Here is a 23,943-nt window from a genome sequence, read left to right on the forward strand (position 1 = left end):
AGGGGGGGTGACCCCGTGGGGACACCGGGAGCCCCGCTCCACGCCCCGCGTCCCGGCGCGGGCCCGGCCGGTCTCGCCCCACGCCCACGCCCGGCCCCGCGTGCGGAAGCGCCGGGCGGCGGCGCCGGGAGCGGCCCCGAGCGCAGGTGAGACCCGGGACCGCTCCCGACGGGCGCGGGGAGTCCGCGGGGGGACCCCATGGGCTGGGACCCCGCGGGTGGTTCCCGTGGGGAGGGACCCCGTGGGGAGGGGGCCATGGGGGGGGGGGCCGCGGCCGTGGCGGGGCGAGGCTGAGATGCCGGGGACAGCCGCGGGGACAGGTCCCGGTCCGTGAGCGGGGCGGCAGCCCCGGACACGCCGTGCCCAGCGCGGAGCCGCGGCCGGGCCGGTCCGTGCGACACGCGTGGGCACTGCCCCGCTAAGGGGGACCGGGGGGGAGCGGGGGGCGCTCCCCTCGCGGGGCTCCTGTGACTGAGCAGGGACCGCGGCCGGGACATTCCGTGTCCCCCATGTGCTCTCCGTGTCCCCCCGTCCCTCGTGTGCCACCCCTGACCCTGTGTCCTCTGTCCCCGCTCACCCTCTGACCGTGTCCCCCCCATCCCGTGTCCCCTCTCTCCTCACGTCACCCGTGACCCTCCTCCCTTCTCCATGTCCCGTCTCCCGGACGTTTCCCGTCTCTTCACATCCCAGTGTCGCTACAGGTGTCCCCATCCCGCGTGTGTCCCCTGTGTACTCCCCTTGTCCGCTGTGTCCCCGTGTCTCCCATCCCGTGCCCTCCCCTTGTCCCTCGTGTCCCCTGTCCCCTGTCCCCTCCGTCCCCGTCGCCTCCCACGTTCCCTGTGTCCCGCTCTCCCCTCTGTGTGTCCCCTGTCCCCCCTGTCCCTCGTGTCCCCTCCCGTTCTCAGCTCCTCTTTTCTTTCCCCGAAGCCACCGCAGCTTCTGCTTTCGGCCGCGGGTGCCGCCCCCGACTCCCCGGGCGGGCAGAGCTCGGGGGGGCTCCCGCGCCCTCCGAAAGCGGAACCGGGGCCGCCCCGCGGGCCGAGCGGGGCCGGTTCCTCTTTCGGGTGCCCCGGGCCATGGAGCCCCCGCGGCGGGTGCGCCTCAAGCCCTGGCTGGTGGCCCAGGTCAGCAGCCGCCGCTTCCCGGGCCTGCGCTGGCTCGACCCCGAGCGCCGCCGCTTCGTCATCCCCTGGGGACACGCCACCAGGAACCCCCCGGGGCCCCAGGACCACGACACCATCTTTAAGGTGACACCGGGACACGGGGCGGGAGCGACAGTGGGCGCGTGGGACGGGGACAATGGGGACATGGGGACTGGGGGACATGGGAGGGGGGCAATGGAGTAACAGTGGGGAGGGACATGGGATGGGGAGATGGGCGATGGGGTGACAGTGGGGACATGGGGTGGGTGACAATGGGCACGTGGGACGGCGACATGGGGACCCGGGGACATGGGATGGGGGCGATGGGTGATGGGGTGACAGTGGGGACATGGGGTGGGTGACAGTGGGGATATGGGGCACAAGGGACAGGAGTGACAGGGTGATGGGTGACGAGGGACACGGGATGGGGCTGGCGGGACAAGGATGATGGGGGCACACGGGATGGGGGTGACAATGGTGATGGGGTCACACGGGATGGGGGTGACAATGGTGATGGGGCACACGGGATGGGGGTGACAATGGTGATGGGGTCACACGGGCTGGGGGTGACAATGGTGAGGGGGCACACGGGATGGGGTGACAGTGGTGAGGGGGCACACGGGATGGGGGTGACAATGATGATGGGGCACACGGGATGGGGGTGACAGTGGTGAGGGGGCACACGGGATGGGGTGACAAGGATGATGTGACACACGGGCTGGGGGTGACAGTGGTGATGTGGCACACGGGATGGGGGTGACAAGGATGATGGGGCACACAGGATGGGGTGACAAGGATGATGTGGCACACGGGATGGGGTGACGAGGATGATGTGGCACACGGGCTGGGGGTGACAGCGGTGACGGGGCGCACGGGCCGGGGCTGGCGGGACAATGACCATGGGGCACACGGGCCGCGGTGCCGCGCTGGGCCCCCCGCAGGCGTGGGCGCAGGAGACGGGCCGGTTCCGCGCCGGGGACCCGCCGGACCCCCCCCGCTGGAAGGCCACGCTGCGCTGCGCCCTCAACAAGAGCCGCGAGTTCCGGCTGCTGCTGGACGGGCCCCGCGGCTCCCCGGCGCAGCCCTTCCGCATCTACGAGCTCTGCGAGGAGCCCCCCGGCGGCGCAGGTACGGCGGCTCTGGGGAGCCCTCGGAGCGGCCCCCAAAATCCCAGCGCCCACAGAGACCTGGCATCCCACACACCCACAAACCCCAGCACCCGTGAGCCCCCCGGCAGCCCCCACACCCCGCAAGGACCCAGCGCCCCCAGAGACCTGCACCCCCCAAGGGACCCACCCAGCCCCTGTGAAGCCTCAGTGCCCCATGGGTCCCCAGGACCCCTCAATATCCCTCAATATCCTCCCATGAGTCCCCAGGACCCCTCAATATCCCCCCATGAGTCCCCAGGACCCCTCAATGTCCCCCCCCAGCACCCCCAGGTCCCTCTGCATTTCCCAGCCCCTCTCTCCCTTGCAGACGGTGGGGATGAGGATGACTATGGCTGCAGCGGGGAGGAAGATGTCAGCCAGGTATCTTGGGGGGCTCGGGGTGGGGGGATCCCCAAACTGGGGACACCCCAGAGGGCCTGGGGGGTATTGGGGGGGGTCCCGTAACGCCCCCTCTGCCCTGCAGCTGCACAAGATGACATCGCTGAGCATCGATGGTGAGTGGGGGGCTCAGGGTGGGTTGGGGGGTTGGGGTGCAGCCTCTGACCCCCCTCTCTGCTCCAGACTCGCAGCACGGGGGGGACCTGCTGCCCCCCTACCCCTGGCCCAAGGAGGAGGCTCCCCTCTTTGCCGGCCATTGCCCCCCGGGGGGGCCCTTTGGGGGTCCCCCCCCGGCGCTGCTGCAGGGGGAGGCGGGGGGCACCCATGGACCCCCTGAGCTGCTCCCGGGTGCCCTCGCTGAGATGGGGCCCCCCCTGGGCCCCCCGGGACCCTCGTCCAGCTGCCCGGTGGCACCCACAGAGCACCTGATCCCCGACCTGCTCGTGAGCCCCCACATGCTGCCACGTGAGCAGGGCTGGGGGGCCATGGGTGGGGGGGCTGGAAGGACTGGGGTGGCCATGGGGGTGGGACAGAGTGGCCATGGCTGCGGGGTGGCCATGGGATGGATGGGACAGAGTGGCCAAGGCTGTGGGGTGGCCATGGGGGTGGGACAGAGTGGCCAAGGCTGTGGGGTGGCCATGGGATGGATGGAAGTGGCCACAGGGTCACTGGGTGAGGGTGGCCATGGGGTGGCTGTGGGATGATGAGGGTGGCCAGGGGATGGCCATGGGGTGGCTGGATTAGGTGACTGTGGGCACAGAGTGGCTGTGGGATGGTGAGGGTGGCAGGGGGTGCACGGGGTGTCCCTGGGGTGGCTGTGGGATGGTGAGGGTGGCAGGGGGTGCACGGGGTGTCCCTGGGGTGGCTGTGGGATGGTGAGGGTGGCAGGGGGTGCACGGGGTGTCCCTGGGGTGCTCCCAGCCCCGCTGACCCCGTGTCCCCCCGGCAGTGACTGACCTGGAGCTGAAGTTCCAGTACCGGGGCCGCCAGGTGTGCGCCCTGACCGTGAGCAACCCGCACGGCTGCCGGCTGTTCCACAGCAGCCTGGAGCCCACGCGGGAGCAGGAGGAGCTCTTCGGGCCGCTGACGCTGGAGCAGGTGCCCTTCCCTGCTCCCGACACCATTCCCAACGAGAAGCAGCGCTTCTACACCCACCAGCTGCTGGACGTGCTGGACCGAGGGCTCATCCTGGAGCTGCAGGGCCAGGACCTCTTCGCCCTCCGCCTGTGCCAGTGCAAGGTCTTCTGGACTGGGCCCTGTGCCGCGCCCCAACCCGGCCCCAACCCCATCCAGAGGGAGACAAGGACCAAGCTCTTCAGCCTCGAGGGCTTCCTCAACGGTCAGAGGGGAGGGGGAGGTGGCCCTGTGACCCTTGAGGGCAATGGGTTGGGATGGAGAGGCCAGCTGGGGTGGGGGCACACCAGGCACCTGGTGGCATCAGGGGACAAACGTGCAGTGGGGACACCAGCTGGAATGGTGGGGACACCGGGTGGCACATGGGAACCTGGTGGGATGGGGGGACAGAGCTGGGATGGGGGTCACCAGCTGGCTCTCGGGGTTGCCCTCAGTGGGGTGCCGGTGGCCCAGGCAGGCATGAGGTCTCATCCTGTCCCTCACCTCGGTGTGGGCCCCGCAGGCCTCATCCAGTTCCAGAAGGGGCGGACCCCCACGCCGCCCCCCTTCGAGATCTTCCTCTGCTTCGGCGAGGAGTGGCCAGACCAGAAGCCCAAGGAGAAGAAGCTGATCACGGTGCAGGTGGGGGCCGGCCCGCGGCTGTCCCGGTGACGCCCTGGGGGTCCCGGTGTGACACCCTGGGGGTCCCTGCCCCGGTGACGCCCTGGGGGTCCCTGTCCCAGTGACACCCTGGGGGTCCCGGTGTGACGCCCTGGGGGTCCCTGCCCCGGTGACGCCCTGGGGGTCCCGGTGTGACGCCCTGGGGGTCCCTGTCCCGGTGACACCCTGGGGGTCCCTGTCCCGGTGACACCCTGGGGGTCCCTGTCCCGGTGACGCCCCGCGGCTCCCGCAGGTGGTGCCAGTGGCGGCGCGGCTGCTGCTCGAGATGTTCTCCGGGGAGCTGTCGTGGTCGGCCGACAGCATCCCGCTGCAGATCTCGCACCCCGACCTCAAGGACAGGATGGTGGAGCAGTTCAAGGAGCTGCACCAGCTGTGGCAGAGCCAGCAGCGGCTGCCGCCGGCGCAGCCCCCGCCCAGCCCTGCCGCGGGGCCCTGGGCGCTGCCCCCCGGGCCCCTGCCCCGCTGATGGGGACACGGGCACAGTGGCACTGCCAGCCGGGGTGAGTCGCTGCGGGGCCCGCTCGGCTGGCGGGGCCGGGGCCACCCAGCACCGTCCCCACGCCTGTCCCCCCAGAGCTGGCAGGGACCAGCACCAGGGTGCTCTGCAGGGGAAGGGGACCGAGACCCCATCCCTGGGGCAGCCCTGCGCTCCTCCCTGCACTGCCCAGGATAATCCCCCTGGGATTTTGGGGGCAAACAGCAAGAAAACAGGGCTGGGGCCACCTTGGACTTGGAGCCCCCAGGGATGGGGGATACCCAGCGCTGGGGGAGCACAAAGCAGCCCCAGCCCTGGGAAGAGAACCAGAGGGACCTTAGGAAGTTTTAATTTATTTTTTCAGTTTTTTGTTGTTTTTTATTGTTCTCGAGATGGCTACACACCCCCGGAGGGAACCGCATGCGCCCGCCCGCCCTGCCCGCACTCGAGCCACCGCCTCCTACCCCAAAATCAAACCAAAGAAAACCCCGAAAAAGGGAAAAAAAAAAAAAAGAAAAAACCAAACAAGAAAACAAACAAAAAAAGCAGAACAAAATAAAATATAAATCTCTATTTGCAGAGTCCGTCCCGCCTGTGTCGTCTCGGGGAGTCGGCACCAGGCAGGCCACGGTGGGCTCAGGGGGGCAGCGCCCCGGGACCCCCAGACTGACCCCCCCATCTTCCTAAACAATTTGTACTGTTTGTTTTTTGTTTGTTTCTTTTCCTTCTTTTTGTCTCCATTTCACAGAAAGTTTTTCTGCTTCTTTTGCTGCCGGGCGGAGCCGAGTGGCTCGGCGTGGCTCCGGTGCCTGGTGGGTTGCAGTCGGGTCGGAGGCGCTGCCCCGGGGCTGCTGCTCGGGCGGTGCCCAGCCCCGGGCGGGCGGTGCCAGGCGGTGCCCAGCCCCGGGCGGGCGGGGCCGCCGGGACCCCCGAGCCCTCCTCCCTCCCGTGGCTCCGGACTCCGGGACGCGCTGCAGCGGGCGAGAGCCCTCGGCTGATTGTGGGACACATTCTTGGGTTGCTGTTGCCTGTCTGCTCCTTAAAGACATTCCTGGCAGGAGGAAGGGAGCTTCACCCTTTGTCCCCGATGTCCTGTGGGGCGGGGGACCCGGAGCCAGCCCTTACCTGGGAGACAGGTGCCACGTGGAGCCGGAGCTATCGGAACAGGCGGGTGAAGTCCCTCAGAGCCCAGCAGACTTGTTTACATTCCTCAGCACTGCAAGACAAGGGGGGACATCAGGGGTGACCCCAAGGGGACATGTGGGACCCAGGGAAGGTGTCCTGCCGAGGGATGGGAGCTGGGAGCCGGGAGCCTGGCAGCTCGGCTCCAAGGTGTTGGAGAGATGAAGGGACAATCGTCAGGGCACAACGAGGTCGGCAGCCCCTGGGACTGTCCCTGGAGCAGACTCATAGGCTATCACGGTGGTGGCTGGGTGGAAGGAACCAGCTGCCCCCAGGCACTCAGCCTCTGGGATTTGTCCAGGGACCAGATGGAGCCAGGCAGAGGGAGGTGATGTTCCCAAAGCAGATGGCCCTGGGAAGGGACAGGCCTGGGCAGGGCCTGGCAGCTGCAACCAGTGACTCACGGGGATGAGGAGGTGGCTCAGAAGGGCCCGTGGCTCGACAGGGATGGGGCTGGGCAGAAAAACCCGTTGGGTGATGGCAGAGGCGCCACACAGCCCCAGGGCCCCGTGCAGGCAGGTGGCACATCCCAGCAGCACCAACAGCACAGGGCTGGGGCTGCTGGAGGCCAGCCTGGGGGAGGGAGCTGGCGCCAGCTGGAGAGCCCGTGGCACTCACCTGGTGACCTGCTTGTGGAAGTCGGTGAGCTGTTTGTGTGTCACCTGGATGGCTCCGCCCGTGGTTTCCTTTGGCAACCCCTTCAGCGAGTTCTCCAGCCAGCGGCAGAACGTCTGTGCCAGGGAAAGGGAGCGACTCGGAATGGGGAGCCCAGCCTGGCTCCCGGGCCCTGCCTCGGCAGAGCTTGGGGTGCCAGCCCTGCCCCTGGGGCCATCCTGCCCCTCTGGGGTCCCAGCCCTGCCCCTCTGGGGTCCCATCCTGTCCCTGTGCGTGCCCCCTCACCGGGCGGTCGATCTGCATGATCTCCCAGAGCACCTCGGCGACGTCAGGCAGGGTGTAGGGCGGGAGGCAGAAGCAGCACGTCTGCAGGAGCTGGTTCACAAGCTGCTGCCCCAGCTGGGTCATCACCTGGTTGATGAGCTCCTTCCGCACCTCAAAGTCCTCCTCATGCTGCGGGAGGAAGGAGAAGGGGGTGGGCAGGGCCTGGGGACAGGGACACACACTGGTCCTGGGGGCAGGCAACTCCCAGAGCTTCTCTGCCAGCAGCGATGGAGAGACCAGCGTGGGTGGCTTGTGGGGACACCAGGACAGGGCAGCTGAGGATGGTGGGGCTGACGGGGCTGGAGCAGCCTGGGACAGTGGGAGGTGTCCCTGCCATGGCAGCGGTGGCACTGCAGGGGCTCTGGGGTCCCTTCCCACCCAGCCATGCCAGGATTCCACGGTGACACCCCCGAGTGTCACTCACGTCGTTGGCCACCCCGGTGTGGATGAGGTCCCGCAGGAATTTCATGACGCTGCAGTTGGCGTCCCGGTGGTCCAGGGTGGTGGCAGCGATGGCCCACTGCAGGATGGGGATCATCACCTGGCTGCGCAGGAGGGTGATGGGGCTGCGCTGGATGAACCTGCCCAGGACACAGACAGATGGACATCAGGGCAGGGCCTGCCTCTCCCCGCCCCACTGCTCCCGTGGGAGCTCCCAGGGGACCCTCCACGACGGGAGAGAGGCTGGGTGGCCTGTGAAGGAGGTGGCACCTGGCTGCCAGGCGGAAGAGGTCATCCACGGTGTCAGGGTGGTTCTGGAGGCCGTTGGGCTGCTCGAGGAGCTGGAAGGTGGGGATGCAGAGAGCCTGGGGAGAACAGGGATCCATCAGCAACTACCTGGGATCACTCCTCAAGCTGCCCTTCCCCACATGGAACAGGCTAGGGCTGCCCCATCCCTGGAAGTGCCCAAGGACAGGCTGCAGGGGGCTGGGGACAACCTGGGATAGTGGAAGATGGCCCTGCCCACAGATGGGCTTCAAGGTCCCTTCTCACCCAAACCAGTTTGAGATTCTATATAGATGGGATATTAGGGAAAATTCCTCCTGGAAAGGCTGTCCAGCCTTGGCACAGCTCACAGCTGCCCAGGACAGGGGTGGAGTGCCCACTCCCAGAGGGATTTCAAAGCTGTGTGGATGTGGCACTTGGGGACAGGGCCAGTGGTGGCCTCAGCAGTGCTGGGGGACGGTTGGACTTGAGGGGCTCAGAGGGATTTCCACCCTGAGTGACGCTGTGATTTGGGCAGGTGAGCCCCACCTGCAGCATGTCGAGCAGGCCCTGCCGGCAGCCCTCCTCCATGCCGTACTCATCCACCAGGATGCTGCCCAGGTAGAGGAAACAGGAGTGCTGGTGTTCACGGTACACATTCACCATCTGGGGAGACAGGAACGCTGCCACATCTGCCCTGACCCCACATCCCTCCATCCCCAGCCTGGCCCCTGTGGGCAGGGACATCCCAAGGGACTTGCTCAGGTCCTGAGAGACTCTCTGTGCTCAGGGCACCTGAGCCAGCAGCACTTCCCTATGGAACCTTCCCCTTGGAGCCTGGCAGGAGCCAAGTGGAGCAGGGAACACCCACCTCTGGGACTCAGGGATCCTTCCCTGAGGCTGGGTTACCTCCCCAAGGAGCTGTACCATGCAGGGTTTCACACACTCCTCCCAAATCACACACACACACACACACACACACACACACACACGGGGATCCACAACCTCCCTGCACTCCACACCTCTTCCAAAGCCTCTCTCCTCCCCAAGGGCTTATGCTGAATTCCCAAGACTGCCAGGACTCGCTGCAGCACTTCCCCGTGCCCACAGCCACCCCTGCAACGCTCGTGGCAGCCACAGCAACCCCTGAGCGAGCCCCCAGGCTAGCTGTGTGCCCACCTGTGTGACGAGGGGCTGCAGCAGCGCGGCCGAGCCCTTGCCCACGCAGCGCACGGCGAAGCGCAGGCAGCGGCAGCAGCGCTCCACGATGCGGTTGTCGGCACTGTGCTTGTTCAGGGTCTCCGACAGCACCGGCCAGATCTGGGCACGCACACGAGGAGGGGTCACACCTGACCAGGGACACTCTGCCCGCTCCCCCCCGGCCCCCCGAGCACCCGGACCCCAGGGAGGGATGGCACATGGGGGAGGAAAGGTTTCTGGGGAGCCTGGGGGGGTTTATCCCCTCCGGTGCAGCGTGGCAAACGGGACACGGGCAGGGAAATCAAACACCGGGGCCATTCTCAGAGCCAGGGCCCCTTCCAGAGGGTTGAAGCCTCAGATTTCCCCCTCCACACCCCAATCCCTGCTTCCAGGATGGACAGGAAGGTGCCCCACGGCTCCCCTCACATGCAGCCTTGTTCCCAACTCTGTACAACACCCCAGGTACCCCCATAAACTTTAACACCCAGGAAACCCCCACCCCAAAACCCCCCACAGAACCCTGTCCCCAGATCCCAGCCCTCTCCACGCACCTCCTGAATGACTTTTTGGCACGGGTGGACCTGGCCGTTCTCAACAATGGGGTTGGTGTGTCTGTGGGAACAGCCAAGGGTTAAGGGGGTTTGGGATTACAGCCAAGGAAAAGGTTGGAGCTGTGGGAAGTGGAAGAGGAACTGGCTTGGGGGTCACCTCAGGAGCTGGAACCTGGGGAAGCAGAGACTTCCACCAGGGCTGGGGAGAAGGGGGCAGTGCAGAGTCATGCTCTGGGGGAGCAGCAGTGCCCCAGCTCCTTCCTCACCTGAAGATGACGGCGAGTCGATCCAGGGGCACTGTAGGGTCTGAGGAGAGGCCATTGCTTGGCTCCTGGGAGAGCAGCTGGAAACAAGGGAACAGGATAGGATTCCAGGAGCACAGGTAGCCCTGGGCAGACACTGCCTGGACACTGACCCCACCAGCAGCAGCTCCTCAGGTGGGATCAGAGAAGGGCTCAGTCCTGGCCATGTCCTGTGTGGGCGCTGGGCCCTGCCCCATGGAACAAGTGACAGGATGAGAGGGAATGGCCTCAAGCTGTGCCAGGGGAGGGTCAGGTTGGACACTGGGGAAATTATTCCTGGCACTGGCACATCTGCCCAGGGCAGGGGTGGAGTCCCCATTCCCAAAGGGATTAGAAGCTGTGTGGATGTGGCACCTGGGGACATCAGTGGTGGCTTTGGCAGTGCTGGAGAACAGTTGGACTCAAGGGGCTCCAGGGGCTTCTCCAACCCAAACAACTCCGTTACTCTAGGATACAGCTCTGGCTCTGAGGACACAGCTGCTGTAGCAGGGCTGGGGCCTGGCCACTGTCCTCACTGTCCCCAGCATCCCCTCCCAGGTGCTGTCCCCCCATCCCAACGCACCTTCTTGAGCGCCAGCACCTGCACGGCGCAGAGCTCGCTCAGGCACTCCGAGATCTTCTCCAGGGGCAGCCGGGCCAGCACCAGCGCCGTGCCTGCAAGGACACACATGGCTCAGGAGCAGGGAGGGCACAGGGGCGATCACATTCCCAGATGGAAGGGCTGTGGGACAGGGGCAGGGCCTGGGAGTTTCCCCGCAGCTGAACCTGGCTCTGGCTGAACCAGACACCGAAACGCTTCAGTCCCAGCAGGGAGCGACGCTGGTGTGAGGGACAGGGACAGGACAACAGATCCACAAGCACATCTGGGCTCACCACGTGTCCCCAGTGTCCCCATGCCAGTCCAGCAGCACTATGAGATCCTGGGAATCTCCAGGGAAGGTGCTTTGGGGCTCCCAGCCATGGAACATGAGGAGCACTGAGCCGCTCCCGCTCCCAATGGGCAGCAGCTCACTCCCAGCTTTGGCACAGCCAGGATCTGGCTGTGGTGCCAACCACCCCAGGGGGAACCTCCCTGGCTCGGGAATTCCTGGCTTGTTCTAAGGGAGGGGGAGAAAACCCTCTGGCAGGGAAAGGAGCAGCACAGCTGGTGCTGGGGCATCCAGGGGAACAAGGGGATTTAGTCTCCCATGGCAGCACACGATTGCAGTGAAGGCTCCCTGGCTCTGGGGATAAAGGCTCCAGCAGCACTGGAATTCACTGAAAATCTTTAAGGCATATCCCCAAAACCATCTGTGGTTGAGGAGGCTTATGGTGCCCAAGAGTCCAGTGAGACACCAACACTGTGAGTTAAAAATCTCCGTTCTTGAGCCCAAACTCTCTAAAAGAATGACCAATACTCCCAAACCTCCACCCTCTGTGTCCAGCAGGTGATTCCCAGAGTTTGGATGGAGCAGTGACCCACTGCCAGCCTGGCTCTCAGCATTTCCCACACACTCTCCCCATGTATCCAGCCCAGGACAGTCCCTGAGCTCTGTCTCAGGCATGGGGACAGTTACCAATACAGGATTTATTTCTACCTCCAGCCCCAGGGGAACTCCTGAGGATGCTCTGCATGTGGAATGGGACTTGGGGTCCATCAGGACAAACCCCATGAGGATGGGGCTCAGCACCCTGGGGAGCAACGCCCATGGACACCCCTGGCAGCTCCCAGGATAACCCCCAGGGCCCGGGATGATACCCACCCTTGAGCAGCCCCACGGCGGCCTCGGGCGACAGCGCAAAGGAGTCGAGGGCGCGGGCGATCTCCAGCAGCCCCGAGAAGTGCTGGGCCATGTGGTCCCGGCACACGGAGCAGATGTTGTGGATGGCCTTGGCCGCGGCCGACGCCAGGCGCCGGTCACAGAGCCCCTTCATCAGGTAGCCCAGCACGGGATCTGCGGAGACAGGGGCTCAGTGCAGCGGGGCTGCCAGGGGCACGGGGGCACGGCGGGGGCGCGGGACTCACCCAGGAACTGCGGGTTCCTGTCCACCACCTCGCTCATCTCGCCCACCAGCTCGATGCTGGTGTAGCGCACGGCCGTGTGCACCGACTCGGGCAGCCGCACCACGCCCTCCAGCACCTCCACCAGCGTCGGGTTGTTCTCCCTGCGGGACAGCCTCGGCTCAGGGGCTGCTGGACCCTCTGCCTCGCCTCACAGGGACTGTGAGCGTGCCACGGGACTGGGAGCACACTGGGACAACCCCTGTGAGGGGGGCTCTGCCCCACGGACACCAGTGCCACAGTGGGGAACGGACAGGGAACACAGAATGCCTCCAGGGAGAGCCCCACCACTGCTGGGGGACAGGAGAAGCAGGGGGTTTATTACCTGGGAGCTCAGCCCCACAACTACCGGGGGACACGAGAACCACGGGGTTCATTACCTGGGAACTGAGCCCCACCACTGCTGGGGGACACACAATCAGGGGGTTCATTACCTGGGAACTGAGCCCCACCACTGCTGGGGGACACAAGAATCAGGGGGTTCATTATCTGGGAACTGAGCCCCACCACTACTGGAGGACACAAGAATCAGGGGGGTTCATTACCTGGGAACTGAGCCCCACCACTGGGGAGGGGCATGAGAACCAGGGGCATTCATAATCTGGGAGCTCAGCCCCACAAGAACCAGGGGGGTTCATTACCTGGGAAATGAGCCCCACCACTGCTGGGGGACACAAGAATCAGGGGGTTCATTACCTGGGAACTGAGCCCCACAAGAACCAGGGTCTTCATTACCTGGGAATGAGCCCCACCACTGCTGGGGGACACAACAGCCAGGGGGTTCATTACCTGGGAGCTGAGCCCCACCACTGCTGGGGGACACAACAGCCAGGGGGTTCATTACCTGGGAGCTGAGCCCCACCACTGCTGGGGGACAGGAGAACCAGCGGGGTCATTATCTGGGAGCTGAGCCTCACCATTACGGAGGGACAGGAGAACCAGGCGGGTACAATATCTGGGAACTGAGCCCCACCACTACTGGGGAAGCATGAGAACCAGGGGGTTCATTATCTGGGAACTGAGCCCCACCACTACGGAGGGACAGGAGAACCAGGGGCATTCATAATCTGGGAGCTCAGCCCCACAAGAACCAGGGGGGTTCATTACCTGGGAGCTGAGCCTCACCACTACTGGGGGACACGAGAACCAGGAGGTTCATTATCTGGGAACTGAGCCCCACGAGAACCAGGGAGTTCATTACCTGGGAATGAGCCTTACCACTGCTGGGGGAGATGAGAACCAGGGGGTTCATTATCTGGGAGCTGAGCCCCACCACTACTGGGGGACACGAAAACCAGGGGGTTCATTATCTGGGGGTTCATTATCTGAGCCCACCACTGTAGGAGGGTGTGATGGGTGATCCCAGGCTGGTGGGGGTAGAGCCCCAGTGCTTCCAGCCAGCACTCCTGGGAACAAGGCATTGGAAAAGCAAGCAGGAGCAGCCTCAACACAGATAACAGGAGCTGGTGATGTGAAGGGACTGAGGTGCTGAGGTGACTCCTCCAGGTACCTGGGGAGCAGGGGGATAGGATTGCCAGCCTCACAAGGAAAGGAGGGATGGTGTCACCAGCCTCCTTGGGAAAAGGAGTGACGGCAATCACAGCCTCCCAGGGAAGAGAGGGATGGGGATCCCAGTGTCCCAGGGGTGGGAGGGACAGCATTCCAAGCCCAGGGAAAGTCAGCTGGGTTGTCCCACTGCCGACAGTGCACAGGACTCGCTGCGGGCTCACCGCCCTGGGTGTCACCTGTCCACACTTCCACTGTCACTAACATAGGAGGAAACACTTTCAGTGACTTAACCTTCCCTTAGGATACCTAGGAAAACTCCACCTGGATGTGGAAGGATCTCCAATGAATGGTTTGGGTGTGAACAGACTTCAGAGCCCCTCCAGTGGCACCCCTGCCATGGCAGGGACACCTCCCATAGTCCCAGCTTGTTCCAAGCCCGGTCCAACCCGGCCTTGGGCACTGCCAGGGATGGGAATGTCCTTGGGATATCTGTGGTGTCTGTGTCACAGGGAGGCAGCCCTAGCCCCCCCAGACACAGACAGGACTCACTGGTCGACGCTCTTGGCGATGGAGGCCATGATGAAGAGCACGGCCTCTGTCACCTCCCAGGGCGGGTTCCCGTCCTTGAGTGTCGCGTAGAGCTGTGGGAGGGACGGTCACTGAGGGGCCAGGAGCCCCATCACCAACCCCTGCCCCACGGCCCTGCTCCTGACCCATCCCAGCCCCACAGCCTGCTCCTGACCCCTCCCAGCCCAAAACTCCCACCCTCACCCATCCCAGCCCCACAGCCTGCTCCTGACCCCTCCCAGCCCAAAACTCCCACCCTCACCCATCCCATACCCAAACTCCCACCCCAGCTGTGGGCCCACAGAAACCCCCCGTTCCACACCGTGGGACCACAGTGGCTTTCCCCAACATGTCAGGAACCTCCTGGTGCTCCCACACCTCCTGCTCTCCCAGAACAGCTCCCACCACACAATTCCCTGTGCACAAGGTGTGTGTGACCTCCTGCAGTCCCAAAGGCCACCAGGGCTCGGTGACCTCCCCTGGCATTTGCCTGCACCTCACTGCACTCCCACAAACCCACCTGAGCAAAACACTCCACTGAGCCCACGAGGAAGATGAGGTCCTTCACCAGGTCCGAGACACGCATGCGGAACTCGCCGAAGTCATCGGTCTCCTCCGGGACTCCCTCCTGAGGGACAGCAGGGACAGCACAAGGGCAGCTCACGGGAGCTCAGGCTCCCCCTCAGCCACAGCCAGGGCAACACCACTGATTCTGTTTCAAGGAGACCCAGCATTCCTGCCCTCCTGCCACAGACCTGGCTGCTGGAGGGTCTGCAGAGCTGTGCCCAAGGGAAACATGACCAGCCTGAGCACACACCGTGTATTCCTGCTCCAACTAGTGAGGAAGGGACGGGAAGCAAGGGGATGAGGAGGGGAGGAGAGGACAAACCATCCCAGAGTGCATGGAAGAAGACACCAGCTGGAACTAGCGAGCCATGCCATCCTGAACCCAATAAAACTGCCTCAAGCAGGGACAACACAGCTTCCAAGGGGACACACACATCCCACTGCCCTGCCAGTTCCACAGGGACACACACACACATCCTAGTGCTTGCACAGGGATTCACACATCCCACTGCCCTGCCAGTTCCACAGGAACACACACACACATCCTAGTGCTTGCACAGGGACACACACACACACATCCCAGTGCTTGCACAGGGATTCACACATCCCAGTGCCTCCACAGGGACACACACACACACACACACATACCAGTGCTTGCACAGGGATTCACACATCCCAGTGCCTCCACAGGGACACACACACACACACACATACCAGTGCTTGCACAGGGATTCACACATCCCAGTGCCTCCACAGGGACACACACACACACACACACACATCCCAGTGCTTGCACAGGGATTCACACATCCCAGTGCCTCCACAGGGACACACACACACACACATCCCAGTGCTTGCACAGGGATTCACACATCCCAGTGCCTCCACAGGGACACACACACATCCCAGCTGTGCCACAGCGACACACACACACATCCCACTGCCCCGGCAGTTCCACAGGGACACACACACACAGACACACACATCCCAGCTGTTCCATAGGGACACACACACACACACACCCCCCTGGCCATTGCACAGGCCCTTACGTGGTCGGAGTCGAGCTGGCAGTGCCGGGCCAGCGCGTGCAGCAGGCGCTGGATGTAGGCTTTGAAGATGCTGTGGATCACAGCATCGTCCGTCTTGTACAGGTGCTCCCCCAGTCTATACCAGAAGTTAAAGGAAATTTCTACCACCTGTTTGGAAAGAAAAATACAGCATTTTGTTACAGAATAGCAGAACATAGCTATTCCCTCACTGTGTCAGTAGTCCCGATGGAGAAACAGAAACCCTGGCCCCGGGTGGCAGCAGTGGCAGCACCACAGATGTGTGTCAGAGCTGCTGTGCCACACAGTGGTGACACAGGGACCAGCTGCCCCAGGTCCACTGATTTCTCTGCCTGTCACTTATAAAGGGCTTGGGATCCCCCAGTGACACTGAAGAGCTGCCCCAACCCCTGGCAGCCAAAGCCTCTCCAGCCCAGAACCACCCCAGAGCGGGGCCTGGGGCTCTGGGAGCAGCTTGGGCTGCAAGTGGATGCAACCTCTTTGTGGTGGGATCTTTAATTTATTGTGTGGTTATTGCACAAAAAACATGAGTGCAGATTTAGTCAGGACCAGCTGCAGAGCTCCATGTCCCCCTCAGCACTGATGGCACAGGATGAGCTTGTGGCCAAGGAACACTGAGCTTAACAGACCTGGGAAGGGAGGAAAAGGGTCCCAGGGACCCCAGGGAGTGTATAGGGCCTGCTGGAGGACAGCCACCCTGCCTCTCCCATGGCAAACCAGCCAGGCAGCAGCTTCCATCCACTGCACACAGGCAGGGATCAGCTACTGGCACTTAAAGGTTTCGGAAGAATAAAAGGATAAAGAATTAAATAAAAGATAAAAAGAGACCAAAACAACGACAAGTTTTGCTCCTAAGGTAGGTGGGTGGGCACTTTGATATGAACTATCATTTCAGTCACTGACAGGGCAAAGTTCCCAGGAACCACAAATCCCCACTGAGCTGCACCTGAACACGCGGGAAAGCACTAACAGGGGTTTCAGAGCTGAGCTGGCAATCCCAGGACACCCAGAGGGAAACGCGAAGCCCACAAGTGCAGAGCAGGGATTCCAGAGCTCCCAGGGCCATGACTGGGCAGCAGCAGCAGCAGCAGGAAGGTTTGCCCCGTGCCTGGCTGCAGCTCACCTCGTACTGCGGGTGCCCTGCACAGATGAGCAGCAGCTCCAGCGTGCGCAGGTCGCCCAGGCCCTGGCCCGGCGTGCACACGATCTTGTCCAGGAACGTCTCGCACAGCTCGGTGAACACACGGCAGTAGTTGAGCACCCTGCGGAGGGACAGGCGCTGGATCAGCCTCATGGGCTTTATCCCAGTGCAGAGGGACAAGGGGACAGGGGCTGGATCAGCCTCATGGGCTTTATCCCAGTGCAGAGGGACAGGGGCTGGATCAGCCTCACGGGCTCCACCCCAGTGCAGAGGGACAAGGGGACAGGGGTTGGATCGGCCTCAAGGGCTTTATCCCAGTAGCGTGGGACAGGGGCTGGATCGGCCTCAAGGGCTCTACCCCAGTGCGGGGCACGGCTGGGCAAAATGTGCCCAGGGCCTTGGGCAGAGTGAGAAACCCCAAATTCTGCTTTGCCAGCAGCTGGGAGAGACTCCAGCAGGGGAAGTGGGTGCAAACACTGCACTCCAATAAGCAAATCTGCTGAAATAGCGATCTCAAACTTCTCCAAAAGGCCGTTGAGAGCACGGCTCCGGTCCAGCCCAGCCCCTGGCCCCTCCAGGTCTCTCTTGCAGTGAGGGGCCCAGACCTGCCCCCAGGACTTGGGTGTGACCCCACGAGTGCCCAGCACAGGGACAGGCACTGCCCAGCCCCAGTGCCCCCAGCAGTGCTGATGCCCTGGCACCGGTATCTCCCTTTGGAGGCTGACGTGGCCCTAGCAGGTCAGCGCTGTCCTGCCCGTCCCTCCCGGCCACAGCAAGGTCCCTGTCCCTCACTTGTCCAGGTCCTCCCGTGCCACAGCCATGTGATAGGCACTCTCGAGGGTGAGCACGCCCTGGAAGAGCTGCAGGGCCAGGGGCAGGTTGGTCTCCACGTTCTCGATGGCGTAGAGGGCTGAGCACACGCAGTCCGACGCGGCCTCGTGCAGGTTGGACGAGGTCTTGTCCTGTTGCTGCAAGGCACAAAAGCCCAGCAATTATCAAAGGGTCATGGAACATCCTGAGCTGGAAGGGAGCACAGGGATCCCAGATCCAGCTCCTGGCCCTGCACAGACACCCCAACGATCCCAGGGAGGGAGCTCTGGCAGCCTCGGGGCCGTGCCCATTCCCCAGGCAGCCTGGGCAGTGCCCAGCACCCTCTGGGGCAGAACCTTTCCTGGTTTCCAGCCTGACCCTCCCTGGCACAGCTCCAGCCATTCCCTGGGTGCTGTAACTGGTCACCAGAGCAGAAATGGGAGCTGCCCCTCTGCTGCCCCAATTACACCATGCTATCAGGCAGTAATGAAACCACCAGGTTTTTGTTCTGGTTCCCACAATGGCTGGATTTGATCTTGGAGATCTATTCCAACCCAAAGAATTCTGTGGAAACACTCCTGCACAGCCACAGCCCCCACTGGCCTCGTAACCTGCTTCCCTGGACACTCCAGGCCAGACTGACCCTTCCCCAAGGGACCCTGGCAAATTCCCTGGCAAGCATAGGAGGGGAAACACCACAGAATCACAGAATCACAGAAATTCAAGGCTGGAAGAGACCTGTAAGATCATCAAGTCCAACCCATGTTCTAACAATTCAACTAGATCATGGCAGCAAGTGCCACATCCAGTCTTTTTTTGAACTCTTCGAGGGATGATGACTCCACCACCTCACTGGGTAGGTGATTCCAGTATCTGACCACTCTTTCTGTAAAATACTTCCTTCTTAATTCTAGCTTGCATGTGCCTTGGCGCAGCTTGAGACTGTGTCCTCTTGTTCTGTCTGCTGTCGCCCAGAGAAAGAGGCTGACCCCCAGCTCATCACAGCCACCCTTCAGGAAGTTGAAGAGAGTGATAAGGTCACCCCTTAGTCTCCTTTTCTCCAGGCTGAACAACCCCAACTCCCTCAGTCGTTCTTCATACTGCTTGTGCTCCAAGCCCCTCACCAGCCTCGTTGCCCTCCTCTGGACACGCTCAAGCATCTCAACGTCCCTCCTAAAGTGAGGGGCCCAGAACTGGACGCAATACTCCAGGTGAGGCCTCACCAGTGCTGAGTACAGGGGAAGAATGACCTCCCTGCTCCTGCTGGCCACACCGTTCCTGATACTGGCCAGGATGCCATTGGCCTTATGGCCACCTGGGCACACTGCTGGCTCATGTTCAGCCGACTGTCAGCCAGCACCCCCAGGTCCCTTTCCACCTGAGCACTGTCCAGCCACACCGTCCCCAGCTTATATCGGTGCAGGGGGTTATTGTGGCCAAAGTGCAGAACTCGGCACTTGGACTTACTGAACTTCATACCATTAGATTCTGCCCATCCATCCAACCGTTCCAAATCTCTCTGCAGAGCCCTACGTCCCTCTAGCAGATCTACACACATTCCCAATTTAGTGTCATCTGCAAATTTGCTAATAAAAGACTCTAAGCCCTCATCCATGTCATCAATAAAAATATTGAACAGAACTGGCCCCAGCACAGACCCCTGAGGGACACCACTGGTGACTGGTCCCCAGCTGGATGTGACACCATTCACCACCACTCTCTGGGCCCAGCCATGCAGCCAGTTCTGAACCCAGCAAAGGGTATTCCTGTCCAAGCCACGGCCTGCCAGTTTGTCTAGGAGTATGCTGTGGGAGACAGTGTCAAAGGCCTTGCTGAAATCCAAGTAAACAACATCTACAGCCTTCCCTGCATCCACTAGGCGGGTTACCTGGTCATAAAAGGTGACCAGGTTAGTCAGACATGATCTACCCCTCCTAAATCCATGCTGGCTGGGTCTGATACCCTGGCCATCCTGCAAATTTTGCGTGATGGCGCTTAATATAAACTGTTCCATTATTTTGCCAGGTACTGAGGTCAGGCTGACTGGTCTATAATTACCAGGATCCTCCTTTGCACCTTTTTTGTGAATGGGTATCACATTGGCCAGCTTCCAGTCATCCAGAACCTCACCAGTAAGCCATGACTGTTGGTAAATGATGGAGAGTGGCTTTGCAAACTCGTTTGCCAGCTCTCTCATTACCCTGGGGTGGATCCCGTCTGGTCCCATAGATTTATGAACATCCAAGCATTTCAGTAGTTCTATGACAGCCTCTTCTTGGATAATGGGGGGACCATTCTGCTCCCTGTCACCATCAACCAGCCCAGGCGGGCAGGTGTCTTGAGGGCAAGTCATCTTCCCACTAAAAACTGAGGCAAAATAGGCATTAAGCACTTCTGCCTTCTCCTCATCTGCAGATACTAAGTTCCCACCTTTGTCCAATAAGGAACAAAGGCTGGTCTTACCTTTCTTCTTACCATTAATATATTTATAAAAACATTTTTTATTATCCTTAACAGTAGTCGCCATTCTGAGTTCAAATTGAGCTTTGGCCTCCCTATTTTTTTTTTCTGCATGTTCTAGCAGCCTTCTTGAATACTTCCTTAGAGACCTGACCCTTCTTCCAACGCTGATACATCCTCTTTTTATTCTTAAGTTCCAACAGAGGCTTCCAATGCCCAGACACGAGGATGGCAAACCTCATCTGGGACCCTGGGTGTGACAAACCTCACCTGACACCCTCTGGGTGGGACAAACCTCACCTGGCACCCCTGGGTGTGACAAACCTCACCTGGCACCCTCTGGGTGGGACAAACCTTACCTCGGACCCTGGGTGTGACAAACCTCACCTGGCACCCCCTGGGTGTGACAAACCTCACCTGGGACCCTGGGTGTGACAAACCTCACCTGGCACCCTCGGGGTGGGACAAACCTCACCCGGCACCCCTGGGTGTGACAAACCTCACCTGGCACCCTCTGGGTGGGACAAACCTTACCTCGGACCCTGGGTGTGACAAACCTCACCTGGCACCCCCTGGGTGTGACAAACCTCACCTGGGACCCTGGGTGTGACAAACCTCACCTGGCACCCTCGGGGTGGGACAAACCTCACCCGGCACCCCTGGGTGTGACAAACCTCACCTGGCACCCCTGGGTGTGACAAACCTCACCTGGCACCCCTGGGTGTGACAAACCTCACCTGGCACGCTCGGGGTGTGACAATCTCACCCAGCACCTCATGGGTGTGACAAACCTCACCTGGCACCCTCTGGGTGGGACAAACCTCACCTTGAACCCCCTGGGTGTGACAATCTCACCTGGCACCCCTGGGTGTGACAAACCTCACCTGGCACCCTCGGGGTGGGACAAACCTCACCCGGCACCCCTGGGTGTGACAAACCTCACCTGGAACCCCATGGGTGTGACAAACCTCACCTGGCACCCCCTGGGTGTGACAAATCTCACCTGGCACCCCTGGGTGTGACAAACCTCACCTGGCACCTCATGGGCAGTGGCACCTCCCTGCCTGCACTGCCCACCCTGTGGAGCTGATCTGGCCAGAGGGAACCAGAGAGTCCCTGCGTGACAGGAGGGATGAACCCCCTGCTCCTCACCTCAGTCCTGCTGGCATTGCCCAGTGTCCCCCCTGGAGCCCCCCTAGCTCCTGGGAAGCACTCACCAGCACCTCGAAGAGCAGGGACAGCAGCTTGCTGTTGGCCATGAAGGTGCTGTCCAGGACGCCCAGGTTGAACCAGCTGCCCAGGCAGCGGAAGATCTTGATGAGCATTTTCTCCTCGTTGCCTGCCTTCTCCACACATGTCACCTGCAGGGACACGGCACAGCCAGTCAGGATGTGACTCCAGCGGGTGGTCCATGAGAAATAACCATCCTCTGGAGGCCCCATGAGAACATTCCAGAGGCAGGCTGCTCCCAGCACCCCTGTCACCAACAGCCCTGGACTCAGTGAGAGGGAGGGACAGAGCCCACAGGAGCAGCAGAGCAGCTGGAGCAGCTCCCTCATCCCCACTCCTGCAGGATCCCGTGTTGGGCCAGCAGAGCACAGCCATCAGGGATGTTCACACCTGACAATCCCAGTTTAACCCTTCTCCCAGAAAACCACCTCTGCAGAGAGAGGCTGCTGCTGAGAGCCAGACCTGTCCCAAGGGACGTTCCAAACACGCCACCCCGGTGTCCAAGGCAGGATGTGCTGAGCTGTGGGATGGCAGCAGCTCATTCCCAGTGCTGGCCAATGCTCCAGCTGCAGCCCAGTGCCCAGCAGAGCCCTGCCAAAAGCCCCAGCCTCGACTGGGAAAGGGGGAAGGGGTGGACAGGCAGGATGTGGAGAAAGATCCTAGACCCCCTAGACTGGCCCAGGAATCCTTGCACAAGAGCTTCCAGAGATCATCTCACTTGACATTTCAGTCCTAAAGGCACCCCGCCTCATCACAGTCCCTGGAATGCTGCATTTTGTAACTGAAGACGGGAATTTGGCATTTAAATCCCACATAGAAAATATAAATACTCTTCAGGTAGGTGGTGGAAATGCCCATGCTGGCACCAACAAGGAAAGCTCAGGAAAGCTTCAGGCAGGTGCAGAGGGATCAGGAATGTGCAGGGACAGGGCCAGGCCTTGGTGATCCTGTGTCAGCTCTGAGCAGCTGTGAGCACCAGAGCGAGGTGACACTGCCTGTGTCCCCAGTATGCCAACCAGGATCTCCCAGGGATGCTGGGAAAAGCTGGGGCTGGACATGGCTGGAGGGGACAGCCCAGTGTGGGGGCCCCCTGGTGTGCCAGCTGGGATATCCCAGGAAAACATGGGGCTGGAGAGGACAGCACAGTGTGGGGACTCCTGATCCTCCAGCCAGGATCTCCCAGGTGTCCCTGGAAAAGCTGGGGCTGGCAGGGCAGGGTGGCCCTGGAAGGGGACTCGAGGAAGGTGAAGGAATTTCAGACTGAGCAAGGACTTGCTCAGACAACTTCTCCCAGAACAGGTGGAGCTGGGCTGCCCTGACAGCTGCAGAGGGACTGGCAGGGAACTCTGCTGGGATAAACATGGAATGGGGGAAGAGGCTTCTCCAGCAACACCTGGGCTGCTGGGCAGAGGGCACAGCTCAGCCCCATCTCCTGACACAGGATAAGGGGAAGCAGCCTTGAGCTGTGCCAGGGCAGGCTCAGGTTGGATACTGGAAAAATTCCTTCCTGGAAAGGGCTCTGCAGCCCTGGCACAGCTGCCCAGGGAGGTCTGGAGTCTCCATCCCTGTTGGGATTTCAGAGCCGGTGGAAGTGGCACTCGGGGACCCAGTCGCTGGTGGCCCTGGCAGTGCTGGGGGATGGTTGGGCACGCGGGCTCTGAGGGCTTTTCCAGCCCAAGCAAAGCTCCAGTGCCCTGGGGCGGGCTGGGCGCCCTGGGGCGGGCTGGGTGCCCTGGGGCAGAGGCAGCTGGAGGCTGCTCACCAGCAGGGACACCACGGTGCTGGAGTAGTAGGCCAGGTCCTCGATGATCTCGGTGCGGCGGTTGGCGCCGATGCGCAGCGAGCGGCTGTGCACCTCCTCGGGCAGCACCGTCAGGATCTCCAGCAGGAAGGGCAGCGACGTCACGTCGGTGCTGTACCTGCCACGGGCACAGGGGACACCTCAGCGCTGGCAACAGCACGGCCAGGGCTGCAGGGCACCCCGCACCACGGCAGGGCTCTAAGGCCCCTTCCCAATCCCATGGATTCAGCAACAGTCCTGCCTCAAGGACAGGCAGTGTCCAGCCACAGCCCTATCAAGAGGAGCCTCCAGCATGGCTCAGCCCAGATTTACAACAGAGCAGTGACAGAAGCTTTCCCAGCCCATGAGCTCTGTGAGTCCAGGTGCCACTGCCCGGAGCAATCCCACCCCCTCCTGTTGCCAACGGACTCAGGGTGGTGGCAGCCCCAGGGGCTGCTGCTGTCACTGTGCAGCAGCGTGTGGGGACATCTGGGGATAATCCAGCCCCACTGCTCCATCCCCCAGCACGGACACAGCTGAGGGAAGAGGGATTGTCCCTAACAAAACAGGGATGAGGAAAAGCGCTGAGTGTTGGGCTGTGAGCAGGGAAGCGTGCACGGCAGCCAGCCCCTCCTGCCACCACCCAGGGCAGCTGAAATCAACCATCACGGGAGAAAAACTTCCCTTTCCTGCACCACGCCTGCCTGACACAGCCCCCAGACAGGAACAGTCACTCACTTCTCCACCAGTGTCTGCACACAGCCCTTCCACGAAGCCATCTGCAGGGCAAGGTCAGCTATTGCCAGAGCGAGCTGGAAGGAAATGGAAACACATGGATCAGTGTGGGGAGTGCTGGGACGTGCCCAAAGACAGGGCTGGTAGGCAGCTCTGGAAGCCACCCCAACATCCCCGCCAGCAGGTAACTCAGGAGATC

At 62.0% G+C, this 23,943-nt stretch overlaps 2 protein-coding genes across 5 annotated transcripts in view; one reads left to right on the forward strand and one right to left on the reverse strand.

Annotated features, from left to right (window-relative positions):
- IRF5 (interferon regulatory factor 5) lies at positions 1 to 5,525 on the forward strand. 4 transcript variants are annotated; one of them, XM_059472482.1, is made up of 10 exons: positions 1 to 146; positions 928 to 1,247; positions 2,084 to 2,270; positions 2,619 to 2,671; positions 2,775 to 2,805; positions 2,873 to 3,154; positions 3,639 to 4,028; positions 4,326 to 4,444; positions 4,716 to 4,983; positions 5,323 to 5,525. In XM_059472482.1, the coding sequence occupies exons 2-9, from the start codon at positions 1,077 to 1,079 to the stop codon at positions 4,947 to 4,949; spliced, it is 1,467 nt and encodes a 488-aa protein (XP_059328465.1). In that variant the 5' UTR covers positions 1 to 146; positions 928 to 1,076; the 3' UTR covers positions 4,950 to 4,983; positions 5,323 to 5,525. The 4 variants fall into 4 exon arrangements, with proteins under 4 accessions (XP_059328465.1, XP_059328467.1, XP_059328464.1 ...); XM_059472484.1 differs by having other exon boundaries at positions 5,351 to 5,525; XM_059472481.1 differs by having other exon boundaries at positions 4,716 to 5,525.
- Positions 5,515 to 23,943, reverse strand: part of TNPO3 (transportin 3) — a 24,510-nt gene continuing 6,081 nt past the window's right edge. The window contains exons 3-23 of the mRNA XM_059472480.1: positions 23,748 to 23,821; positions 22,992 to 23,148; positions 21,217 to 21,360; positions 17,522 to 17,697; positions 16,712 to 16,850; positions 15,571 to 15,717; positions 14,475 to 14,582; positions 13,937 to 14,028; positions 11,843 to 11,982; positions 11,580 to 11,771; positions 10,400 to 10,491; positions 9,802 to 9,878; positions 9,536 to 9,596; positions 8,964 to 9,104; positions 8,334 to 8,450; positions 7,791 to 7,885; positions 7,504 to 7,660; positions 7,041 to 7,208; positions 6,759 to 6,871; positions 6,084 to 6,174; positions 5,515 to 6,009 (exon numbers count right to left, since the gene is read on the reverse strand). Of these exons, the coding sequence (XP_059328463.1) occupies positions 6,114 to 6,174; positions 6,759 to 6,871; positions 7,041 to 7,208; positions 7,504 to 7,660; positions 7,791 to 7,885; positions 8,334 to 8,450; positions 8,964 to 9,104; positions 9,536 to 9,596; positions 9,802 to 9,878; positions 10,400 to 10,491; positions 11,580 to 11,771; positions 11,843 to 11,982; positions 13,937 to 14,028; positions 14,475 to 14,582; positions 15,571 to 15,717; positions 16,712 to 16,850; positions 17,522 to 17,697; positions 21,217 to 21,360; positions 22,992 to 23,148; positions 23,748 to 23,821 (2,451 nt within the window). The 3' untranslated portion in view covers positions 5,515 to 6,009; positions 6,084 to 6,113. The remainder of the gene's footprint in view (positions 6,010 to 6,083; positions 6,175 to 6,758; positions 6,872 to 7,040; positions 7,209 to 7,503; positions 7,661 to 7,790; positions 7,886 to 8,333; positions 8,451 to 8,963; positions 9,105 to 9,535; positions 9,597 to 9,801; positions 9,879 to 10,399; positions 10,492 to 11,579; positions 11,772 to 11,842; positions 11,983 to 13,936; positions 14,029 to 14,474; positions 14,583 to 15,570; positions 15,718 to 16,711; positions 16,851 to 17,521; positions 17,698 to 21,216; positions 21,361 to 22,991; positions 23,149 to 23,747; positions 23,822 to 23,943) is intronic.

The sequence above is a fragment of the Ammospiza nelsoni genome, chromosome 5 (genome assembly GCF_027579445.1).
Source record: "Ammospiza nelsoni isolate bAmmNel1 chromosome 5, bAmmNel1.pri, whole genome shotgun sequence".
Classification (NCBI taxonomy): Eukaryota; Metazoa; Chordata; class Aves; order Passeriformes; family Passerellidae; genus Ammospiza; species Ammospiza nelsoni.

What these genes read in the sequence shown, in the direction of transcription:
- IRF5 (XM_059472481.1), top strand. Translation starts at nt 1,077, where the DNA reads ATGGAGCCCCCGCGGCGGGTGCGCCTCAAGCCCTGGCTGGTGGCCCAG. An exon ending in GAGCCCCCACATGCTGCCAC is followed by an intron (nt 3,155 to 3,638) that starts GTGAGCAGGGCT and finishes TCCCCCCGGCAG; the next exon opens with TGACTGACCTGGAGCTGAAG. An exon ending in CCTCGAGGGCTTCCTCAACG is followed by an intron (nt 4,029 to 4,325) that starts GTCAGAGGGGAG and finishes TGGGCCCCGCAG; the next exon opens with GCCTCATCCAGTTCCAGAAG.